Source organism: Aulonocara stuartgranti (assembly GCF_965226115.1).
Source record: "Aulonocara stuartgranti genome assembly, chromosome: 3".
Lineage (NCBI taxonomy): Eukaryota > Metazoa > Chordata > Actinopteri > Cichliformes > Cichlidae > Aulonocara > Aulonocara stuartgranti.
The window spans coordinates 1,763,091-1,775,000 of record NC_138941.1 but is presented as its reverse complement, the minus strand read 5'-3'; the positions used below and the strand labels follow the sequence as shown (position 1 = coordinate 1,775,000).

The following is an 11,910-nucleotide window of genomic DNA, read 5'->3' as shown; positions in this document are numbered from 1 at the left end:
AGCAGGGAAGCCATTCACAGAAGGTGCATTTGTCTAAAAGTGCATATTGCAGGCTGCAAATATAGTCTGTCCGGGAAAGAAAGGTCAGTTTAGCAACATCAGCCTTTCTGCCAACACCGCAGCAGATCGCATTTCTGACCTGTCAAGTGACATTTATGACCAACTGTGTGAGAAAGCCAAATGTTTCAGTGTATACTCAGTCGCTCTTGATGAGACCACAGACATCACCGACACTGCCCAGCTCCCAATGTATGTCCGTGGTGTTGATGACAGTTTTGAAGTGATGGAGGAGCTGCTCACAGTAATTCCAATGCATGGCCAGACCACCGCTCAGCAGATATTTACAAGCTGTGTGATGCCATTGAGAATGTTGGTTTGCCATGGAAGAGGTTTGTTGGAATAACAACAGATGGAGCGCCATCAATGACAGGGAGGAAACATGGACTGGTGGCACAAAACAAACTGGAAGAGGAAGGCGTGGAGGAGGCCATTGCTCTGCACTGCATCATCCATCAGCAGGTCCTTTGCAGCAAATGCCTGAAGTTTGACAATGTGATGTCTATTGTTGTGAAATGCATCAACCAAATCAGATCCAGGGGCTTAAAGCACCGAAGGTTCTGTGCTTTTTTAGAGGAAATGGAGTCAGAATATGGGGATGTGCTCGACTTCACTGAGGTACGTTGGCTCAGCAGGGGAAATGTATTAAAGAGACTTTTTGAGTTGAGAGCAGAAGTGAAGCCTTCATGGAGAAGGATGGAGTTAGTGTTCCTGTGCTAACTGATCCCAAATGGCTCATGGACTCAGCTTTTCTTGTTGATATGACACATGAGCTTAATGTACTGAACAAGACGTTACAAGGCCAGGGGCAACTTGTCAGTGCTGCCTATGACAACGTGAGAGCATTCTCCACAAAACTGGCGCTCTGGAAAGCTCAGCTCTCTCAGACAAACCTTTGCCATTTCCCAGCATGCAAGGCACTCGTGGATGCAGGCACACCATTCAGTGCTGACGAGTATGTTGATGTCATTTTGAGGCTACAGGAGGAATTTGATCACAGATTTGCTGACTTCAAGACACACAGAGCCACCTTTCACATTTTTGCGGACCCCTTCTCCTTTGATGTGCAAGATGCCCCTTCTGTGCTTCAAATGGAGCTCATTGAGCTGCAGTGCAACTCTGAACTCAAAGCAAAGTTCAGGGAGGTGAGTGGAAAAGCAGACAAGCTTGGACAATTTTTGAGAGAATTGAGCCCTAGTTTCCCTCGGCTTTCCCGAATGTTCAAGCGGACCATGTGCCTTTTTGGTAGCACATACTTGTGCCAAAAGCTCTTCTCCACTTTGAACTTCAATAAGTCCAAGTACAGGTCCAGACTTACGGATGATCATCTTCAAGACATACTGAGGGTCGCAACTGCTTCCTCCCTCAGGCCAAATCTGGCTCGGCTATGCGAGAGGAAACGCTGCCAGGTCTCTAGCAGCAAGGAGTAGGCAAGAGAAGCCATGTTCAGAAGAACAGTTCATTTTCTACAGTGTTCCATTCATGTTCAGAAGAAGGTTATAGAACTGTTAATACAGACATTTCAATCTAAACACAGCAGATATAGAAGACTGAAAAAAAACACACAAGTTCACTGACTAAAAATATCTTATTATTGTTTTATTTATGTATTACAGATTGATTTATTTTCTTATTAATTCTTAATTTGTTTATTCATTTTTCATATTTTGTGTTAAAAAATAAAAATAAAGAGATTTGAGAAGATTGGAATTTTTTAACCATGCCTTTCTTGTGGAAAACCTAATGCGGCCCAGCCTCACCCAGACTCTGCCTGCAGCGGCCCCCAGCTAAATTGAGTTTGAGACCCCTGTCCTACACCATAAATCAGTAAGAGAGGGTACGACCTCTCTCATGGCCCCAAGTGGTGTGTGCATGCCAGAGCACTCTGGAAGGCACACAGAGTCTTTACAGACTACTAAGGATCAAACCTCTATCATCATCCAATCGATTATAAAACTAAGCATGTATGAGTAAATATTTTTAAGCATATCCCATATGGAAAAGACTAAAAACTTATATGATGAAAGTCATACTCACGAAAGTGGCCACTTTCTCATTACTTTCATATATTGTTTTAGTAAGTATCGAAAACATACAAGTTTCATTATATAATTTTTCAAGGGATCTTATATCTGTTTTCACTCTTGTATGCTTTTCATACAAGTTTCACACAAGACAGATACAAACTTTATAAGATTTATATATCTTTTCCATATGGGAAATGACAATCAACAATATAAAGCTTACAGCTGGTTTTAATAACAGAATTCATTTGTTTCTCAAATGAGAAAGAGCTATCGAGAAACACTCCTAAATCTTTAGTTCTTAACTTTTCCAGTGGGCCAAATTCAACATTATCTGCTAATGCTAAATAGGCTGCCGTTATTAACTAATGCTAATTGGATGTGAATTAGCATTATGCACTAATGCTAACACTTACTTTTTAACAATGTGAGTAGCTAATGCTAACACTATTTCCCTTAACTTTATAACAATGTGAACGGCTAATGCTAACACTCTTTTCCCTAGCAATACAACATCTGAGCTGCTAATGCTGAGTAGGTCGCCATTAGCACCTACGTCTAATTAAAGGCAAATACGCATTAGAACCTAATGCTCATATCGTTTTCCTTTGCTTTATAACAATGTGAGCAGCTACTGCTAAATAGCATTAGCTAATAACAGCAGTCTAATTTAATGTAAGTTAGCCTCATTTGCATTATAACGATGTGAGGAGTTAATGCTATGTATGCTGCCATTAGCAGCTAATTCTAATTAGGGGTGAATAATTATTACCAGCTAATGCTAATATCGTTTTCTCTTCCCTTTTAACAATGTGAGCAGCTAGTGCTGGGTAGGCTGGTGCTAGCAGCTAATACTAAAGCTAAAGCTAATTTGATGTGAATTAGCATTACATTAGTGAGGAGTTAATGCTAAGTAGACTTCCATTACAGGTAATGCTAATTTTAGGTATTTAGGAATTGGCAGCTAATGCTAATACCATATTTTCTTGCATTATAACAATGTGACCAGCTAATGCTAAGTAGGTTGCCGTTATTAGCTAATACTAATTTGAGGTGAATTAGCATTATCCGCTTATGCTAACAATGTTTTTTCTTACTTTTTAACAATATGAGTAGCTAATCTGAACATTTTTTTTTATTTAATTTTAACTTTTCCCCTGCGATGTGAAGAGGTAATGCTAAATAGCACGCCATTAGTGGCTAATTCTAATTTTAGATGAAAAAGCATTAAAAGCTAATGCTAATACCATATTTTCTTGATTTATATCAATATCAGTAGCTAATGCTAGGTATGTAGCCATCATTAGCTAATGCTAATTTAGGTGAATTAGCATCATCCGCTTATGCTAACAATGTGTTTTTTTACTTTTTAACAATACGCCATTAGTGGCCAATTCTAATGTTAGATGAGAAAGCATTAACAGCTAATGCTCATACTGTTTGCTTTGTAAGAATGACAGCAGCTAATGATACGAAGTCTACCGTTGTTAACTAATGTTAATTTGATGTGAATTAGCATTATCCGATAATGGTAACTCTTTTCCCCTGCATTACAACGACGTCAGGAGTTAATGCTAAGTAGGCTGCCATTAGGGGCTAACTCTAATTAGGGGTGAACAATTATTAGCAGCTAATGCTAATACCGTTTTCTCTTTCCTTATAACAACTTGAGCAGCTAATGCTAATTTGATGTGAATTAGCATTATATTAGTGAGCAGTTATTGCTAAGTAGGCTACCATTAGCAGCTAAAGCTAATTTGAGGTGAATAAGCATTAGTAGCTAACGCTAATACCCTTTTCTCTTGTGTTATAATGATGTGAAACGTTAATATTGTTCTCAAACAACAGAATGAGAATGAAATATTGATTCTAACAGGGCCCATAAACAGTATTAGCTTAGCAGCATTAGCTTATCAGAGTTTCCATCATGGTCACATAAATCCTTAGCAGAGCAAAGTGGCCTACTTAGCAATAGCTGCTCAAGTTGTAGAAAGCAAGGGAAAACAGTAATAGCATTAGCTGCTAAATGTGCACTTGAGAACAAATTTATTGTTAATTCAGCTGTGAATGTAGAGTTTGTCATTATTTAAGCTTCCATTTCCAAATGTTAGCTGCTCCTGTCTGCCTCTTTGTCACAAACACAGACTGAAATGATTCACAGCCTTGTTTCATCCTTCTGTCACTGTGGACATACAGCATGGGAAACATACACATGGCTGACACTTTATTAGGTACACTGGTATCTATCTCAGGTACACCTGTGACCTAAATGTTCCTGCAACCAGACTCCTTGGAGACCCCTACATAAATATCCATGAACTATCCAGCTAGACTAGTGTGTCTGTCCCTGAAAATATTCCTGCATGTGTGATTGTTCATGTCTCATCTGCAGGAAACAAACAGGAAGTGAGTGAAGGACACAGGAAATGTTTCCAGCTCTTCCTCCTCTATCAGACATTCTCTCCATACCTGAGAGTGTCCAGTCTCCAGCCTGGATCCTTCAGTCCAGCCGACAGCAGCTTCATTCCTGAGGGACCTGGATGATTGTAGCTCAGGTCCAGCTGTCTCAGATGGGAGGGGTTGGAGCTCAGAGCTGAGGCCAGAGAAGTACAGCCTTCCTCTGTGATCAGACAGCCTGACAGACTGCAGACACACAAAACAACAATCAATCTGTCAACAATCGTTTTCTCTTTGTCACAATAACATCTATCCATCCATACATCCATTCAATGTAACTTTATTTATAAGTGACAATACCCAACAGACAACAACAGTCATCTGAAGCTGTTTAACAGTGTAAGGTAACCGCCTCCACTGTGAGCAGCACTTGGTGATGGTGGGAAGAAGAACTCCCTTTGACACAAAGATCCTCCCAGTGAAAACAGGCTCCAGGAGGAGCATCTACCATGACTGGTTGCAGGTGCATATTCCTAACACGATAGCTGCACTTTAGAGCTCTAAAACTGGAACTGACACATAAAAATACTGAGAACACAGACTAGCAGCCACTGCATGGCCTCGAGTACGTATGTGGTGCGTTCAAAGAGCATCAGCATAGACATGGTGGGTTCAACAATATAGGACATAACAATTTCTATGGCGAAAATACTATCAATGAATGAGCCATAACATTTTAGCCATGTAAACATGTTATCAGTGGGCTTTCCAACAACTTGCATTGATCATTAAAGGATAAAATACGTGAGTCGAGGTCACTACGAGCCATGCGAGGGTCAAACATGGCAGAGAACCTTCCAGCAGCATCTTGGTTTATAATCCGCCTTTGGATCATCAGTTTAGGAGATGAAGGATCCAAGTAAAATAACAAGTTAAAAAATATGCAGCTATGGTCACTCACATGGACATCCTCCACACATACATCATGTATATTTAAACCCAGGGAGAAAACAAGATCCAGTGTGTGACCCTTTGTATGTGTGGGGCCAGAAACATGCTGCCTAAAGTTAAAAGACTCAGTGACAGTGATGAGCTCAGCAGCAGTGTTACAGGATGCTTCATCAATATGACGGCTCAAATCTCCCAACCTTCTCCAATGAAATGATGGATGTCAGAAGGTCATTAAATTCAGTTAGAAAGACCCCATCAGGTAGAATAAAATACAATAACTGGTTTTTAGAGAACTGACCATCATCTGTGACTCAAATGCAGAAAAGGAGTCCGAGGTCATCAGACTGCATGTGAATCTGTCCTGGTAAACAACAGCGAGTCCTCCACCACGTCCTAAAAGACGCGGAGTTCAGATGACGGAGCAGCCAGCCGGGCAGATTTCATTCAAGTGGACATAATCAATGTTCCCTCTAAGCTGCGCACGGGCGCAATCCGCTGACACGCTCTCTGCACACAGAGTATCTGCATTGCGCACAAAAAGATATCTAACAGGCTGTGAGGCTCCTGAACTCTCTGCCCCCCTCTCACGGACAATAACCATATCCAACTTCTTAATAGCAATGAACTGGTCTGCATTGGTGCATCATATCTTTATTCTCTTCCCCCTCCTGCCCCCCCCTCCTTCTTAAATAGATAACTATCATATCTGATATCATATCTCACAGTACAATAATATTGAATGGGTTGCATTGTTGTACTTTGTCATGTTTCTCAGGTCTTTGTCTGATTTTCTACGAACATTACTTGTCATGTTCTCATGTTGTTGCTAAGGATTGTCTTATTGCATTGGAGTCACACTGGGTTAAATATGTACACTTGGGTTTTAAGGGGTATTTATTATTTTCTTCTTTTTTTTTGGGTTGTATGGAAGCCCCAAACGCAATTTCATTGTTCTTGACAATGACAATAAATAAATAAATACTAAATACTAAATACTAACCTGAATTGAAATTAAAATAAATACGTTAACAATTCTGCTTTGCAGTGTTAGTCAGTGACTGGCTGCTCCAGTATTTAGAACGATGCCGCCTTATCCCATAGTCCAGCCAATGATTCACATTCGTATATACGCAGCTAATCAATGTCGCTGACGGGCTATAACAGCGTCCTCATGTGCCGACACCGGTGTTTTGGTTGATGTAGACTGAAGCCACGTTAATGACAACGTGATCCAGTGATCCAAGGGACCGCTCAGGGAGTTTGTGTGTTCGCTCAGACACATGAAACATTAGAGGGAACATTGGACATAATTCTTATTTTGCTGCCACGTCTCAGTCAGACACATGAAATCTAGAGACTCTTTAATAAAGAGATCGCTTAGAATAAATGATTTGTTTGTTATGGAGCGAACGTTAAGCGGGGCCAACCGAGTTGATGACGGTCGATCTGCAAAATCAACAGCTGACTGCAGCGGCACTTGAAATAAAGACAATGCAGACCTGTGGACCTGCTGGGCAGGGCAGCGACTCCAGAGCTGGGGGAAGCAATGATCGATGAGCAGACATAGCTGTTATCAATAAAAACAGTGAACGTTTGACGGACACACCGTGAGAAAAACTGCTTCTGAGCCACAGAGCCCAGGTCCCAGTCACCGGCGTAACATATTAACTAAATGTCAGGAGAGGAAGTGGACGCAGGCACCAGGATTCTCCCCACAGCCAAGAAGCTAGCCTCTGGTAGCTTCTCAGTTTCACCTGGACGTCGGCCCTCGTTCCCCTTTTCCATCTCTTGAGGGTGAAAGTCCTGCGGGTTGTGAAGAGTAGCACACCAGGGGAGGAAGAGTTTTTCTGTTCAGCTGTTACAGTAGCTCTCCACTGAATCTTTGATGTTAAACCCTTTAAGACCTACCATAGAACCAAGTCTGCCAGAGCTTATCTTTAGATTTTTACATGCTGTAGTGCAGACCTTCCCAAACTGTGGTGCCCGCCCCCTAGGGGGGGCGCAGAGCCATGGCAGGGGGGGCGCGGTATGAAAAGGGAGGGGAACAAAACGCTTGAACACTGCTAGCACGGCGCCCACAGAAACGCAAAGCAGGAGATGAAGCATCGCTGAATATGTTTCCAAACCAACTTCATTCTAAGCCAAAGACTAGAAAATATGGTGAAGCAAATCTGCCCTTTGGCTTCACCTGCACAGGTGCTGAGGTAGGTCCCTGCGTCGGGAGCAGCGCTGGGCTCTTCCAATCATGGACAAACAGGATCCCACATTCTTAATTTTTAGTTCACAAACACTTGTTGTAGTGACTAACTACTCCTGACATTTTGGAGATGTTTGCTCTTTATAGAGTAAAGTTACAGCGGGATACAAATAACATCAGGCTGATCCTGCCACGATTTGTTCCCTCGATTCAAATCACAGACAAACAGGATCCCACAGCTGTTTATGTTTTTGAACCCATTTTGCACAGAGAGGCATTTTTTGAAAATGTATTGACAGCAATGTTGATTAGTATTACAGAAGAAGAAAAAACAACTATGAGAAAGCCATGAGAAAAAAAACTTCTCATGGCTATTGATCAGTGGGCTTTGATCAGTGGGCTTTGATCAGTGGGCTTTGATCAATGGTCATGAGAATTTGCATAATTATGATTAAGGAACTGACCTCCCAGCCCATTGTTCCTTCAGTGGGCTGGTTTCAGTCATTATGCAAATGTACTGTTTATAAGATTGAAACCTGCAGTCAGCCGAGATTGAAGAAGTCACCTGGATGATGATGAAACATTTCTCCCACAAAACGCTACGTCCAGATGAACAGAATCAACTTTTGGAGATTTACTTACCTGGATGATTATTGGTTATTGGTAACTTTATTGTCCCTAACGGGAAATTGATTTGCAGTATGTCCGTACAAACAAACAAACAGGCAACCAACACATCACATACACACTCCAAAATAATATAATATAATATAAGCCTGAGAAAACAACCTAGATTTTTCATCAAAAAAGTACAATGTGCAATGGCAACAACACTTATGGTTCAGTGTTATTAACTATGATAATAGCAGTAGGTACAAAAGACAATCTATGTCTCTTTGTCTTCACTGCAGGCACTTTATAACGACGACCTGATGGAAGCAGTTGAAAATCATTAAAGAGAGGATGATCTGAACACAACATGACAGAGGTCGCCTTCCTCAGCACCTGCCTGTTATAAAAGTCCACAAGCTGGACCTGAGACCTTACCAGCCACTTTAACCAGGTTGTTAAGTCTGGTCTTATTATTCAGAGACATATTACCGTACCAAGCAATGATACAGAAAGTTAAAACAGATTCAATAAAACTTTTATAAAAAACGAGTCATCATTGCAGATGAAACATTGAAACCTCTCAACCTCCTTAAAAAGTCTTTGTTGAACCTTTTTCACTGTAGCAGCAAGATGTGACTCAAAGCACAGAGCTTTATCAAGAACAACCCCCAAATACTTATAACTGTCCACCAGTTCAATGGCTGCACATTTACCACTGTTAGCGCAGGATGAGGGGATGTCTCCCTGAAGTCAATAACCATGTCCTTGGTTTTCAAGGTGCTGATCATTAAGAAGGACTGATCACACCACGAAACAAACTCATCCACAACAGGCCCATGGGAATCCTCTTCACCATGAAGGAGGCTTACAATGACTGTGTCATCTGCGTATTTAATGAAATGCCTGTTGGCCTGTGTACTGCGACAGTCATTAGTGTACAAAATATACAGTAGAGGAGAGAGACAACAACCTTGCGGTGAGCCAGTGGAAGAGTTCAGCTGTTTGGAAAAACAGCCGTTCACTCTCACACACTGAGATCTGTCAGTTAAAAAGTTTAAAACCCAACCAACGAGATTAAAATCAAGTTTAAATTGGTTAAGAAGCTTGTCCACTAAAAGATGTGGCTGGATAGTATTAAAAGCTGAAGAAAAATCAATAAATAAGAGCTGAGCATGAGCTTTATCGCCATCAAGATGGCGATAAAGGAAGTTCAACAGAGTGACCACCAGAGATGGGCAGTAACGCGTTACTTGTAACGCGTTACTGTAATCTGATTACTTTTTTCAAGTAACGAGTAAAGTAAGGGATTACTATTGCAAAATCGGTAATTAGATTACCGTTACTTTCCCGTAGGAACGCTGCGTTACTGCGTTACTAAAACCGTGATTTTTTTTGCGAGAATGTCTCATGACAGTGACGTAAGCAAGTGCGACGTTGGTGACAGCAGCTGTGTGCAGATCAACAATGGATAATATATCGAGTGCGGGAGAGAGTATGAGCGTGCAGCGTTTAAAGCGTGGAAGTACTGACCTTACTTTGAGTTTGATTCCATAAAAAGTGACAAAAACATTAGTGTCCGCTGTGCGTGGGAAGAAAACTTCTTTTTACAGCGAAAAAACCCCTAAACTTCCAACAAGCACCGAGTAGCTACGACGTGATGGGAAACTCACAGAGAAACTCGCGGATTCTTCCACTGACCGCGGCACACCTGCACCAGGGTAAACCTCCGCCTACCCTGCTCCTGCTTTACAGGTGAAAATAGAGCAAAAGGACCGCTGAGTCTTTGACTTTATTTATTTTCTGCTGTGTTTTACTTGCATCTGTTTGAAAGAGTGAGTGAAAATACAAAAAATATTTTATTTTATGTGCTGGAATGTGCAGAAAATAGGTTTAAATGTTAAACTAATTTATTCAAGTCAGAGAATGTTGCATAATTAAATGTTTTGCTTGATGCATAAAGTTAAAAGATTAAAACTGATAAAACTGATAAAACAAGTTAAAAAAAGAGACTTTTCCATTTGATTACATTTTGTATGATGGATTATGCAGAAAAAGTAGAATTGGGCTGAAAGATCTATCACTTTATCACCTCTTCAGGTTGTAAATCGTGTTTTTAAAAAGTAACTAAGTAACTAAGTAACTAAGTAATTAATGACTTTTGAAAATAAGTAATCAGTAAAGTAACGGGATTACTTTTTGGGGGGAGTAATCAGTAATTAATTACTGATTACTTTTTTCAAGTAACTTGACCAACACTGGTGACCACTGCATCATCAACACGTCTACGAGGCCTGTATGCAAATTGTAGAGGGTCTATAAGCTTCTCTACTTGCTAACTGAGAGTCTGAACTAAAACCAGGAAGACTTATCTTATTACAGTCACTGTAACAGTGACCAGTCATGTGTTTCATGCCTGCCCAGGCCACCCTTAAGTTATTGCTACCCATCTCCGCCTCTACCTTATCCTTGTATTTTACTTTGGCTTTTTTAATTTCTGATCTGATCTCCTTCCTAATTTCTCTAACTTTCAAGATATTCCCTTCAATAAAAGCTTTTTTCCTTTCATGAATCAGCCTCATAAGACCTTTTGAAGACCATGGTTTGTTATTAGGAAAAAAATGGAGATGGTGTCAGTCGCATTCTTAGGATTCGCTTTAGGGTGGATGTAAACAATGGTGACGTTGATCTGTGGGAATTCCCTCGGCAGATAAAACGGCCTCAAAGACACAGAGAGGAGCTCAATGTCAGGCAGACACACTTGTCTACGAACGGTCACATTTTTACACCATTTCTGATTTATATACAAACACACTCCTCCTTGAGATTTCTGGGTAGCTCCGGGGTCTCGATCCAAACGTATGGGAAACCCGAAGCCATTTAGTTCCAGAGAACAATCAGGGTCAGAGTCCTTGAGCCAAGTCTCTGTGAATGCCATTAGACATGTATCCCTGTAGCCACGCAAGTGTGCAACATTCAAATGCAGTTCATCCAATTGACTCCTCAGAGACTGCACATTAGCCAGGATTATTGATGGTAAAGGAATGACTCCAAACAACCGTCAGGATTGCCAATAAAATCATGCGAAATAAAAAACCCATCTTCGTTAAAAGAAGTTCCACAAAGCACAAGCCGATGCTATAGAATTTCCTCAGGCAAAAAAATATATATATAAAGGAATAAAAGAATGAAATAAAATAAGTTAAAACACTGACAGAGAGAGACAACCTGCTGGTCGCCACAAGAGCAGCGCCCCTCTTTCTAGTCTAGTCTAGACTGAGAATGCATCAAGACCACTCACTCACCCTTCCCTCCTGCCTCTCAGCTGCTGAAACTCACAGTTTGTTACCACGGAAGAGTCACTCCTTCATCTGAGATGAAGCCTGATAGTCTGACTGATGCAATATAACATTCAGTCTACACTTTGTTTTTGTGCAAAGATGATAAAGAGGAAATACTAATAACATAAACAAAAATAAATGTCCAATTTAGAAATCTTATTCTTTTTTGCTCTATAAAATAGTTGTTTTTATTTTTCAGTCACTCATCGTAGCAGTAGGATTTACATGAAAATAAAAACAAATTAAGTTTGAGAGAAAAAGTACATTTTTGGCACTCTCTGGGCAACTGACTCAGAGACTCAAATGACTTAAAAAACCCGATTCATTTTGGTGA

The 11,910-nt window shown here is 40.7% G+C and overlaps 2 protein-coding genes across 2 annotated transcripts in view; both read right to left on the bottom strand.

The window, feature by feature from the left end:
- Positions 1–11,910, bottom strand: part of LOC309700353 (uncharacterized protein) — a 165,063-nt gene that overhangs the window by 69,233 nt on the left and 83,920 nt on the right. The gene's annotated exons all lie outside the window — the stretch shown is intronic.
- The window catches only part of LOC309702211 (NLR family CARD domain-containing protein 3-like), a 30,824-nt gene that overhangs the window by 4,412 nt on the left and 14,502 nt on the right, over positions 1–11,910 (bottom strand). The window contains exon 6 of the mRNA XM_082526731.1: positions 4,551–4,724. Coding sequence (XP_082382857.1) covers positions 4,551–4,724 — 174 coding nt within the window. The remainder of the gene's footprint in view (positions 1–4,550; positions 4,725–11,910) is intronic.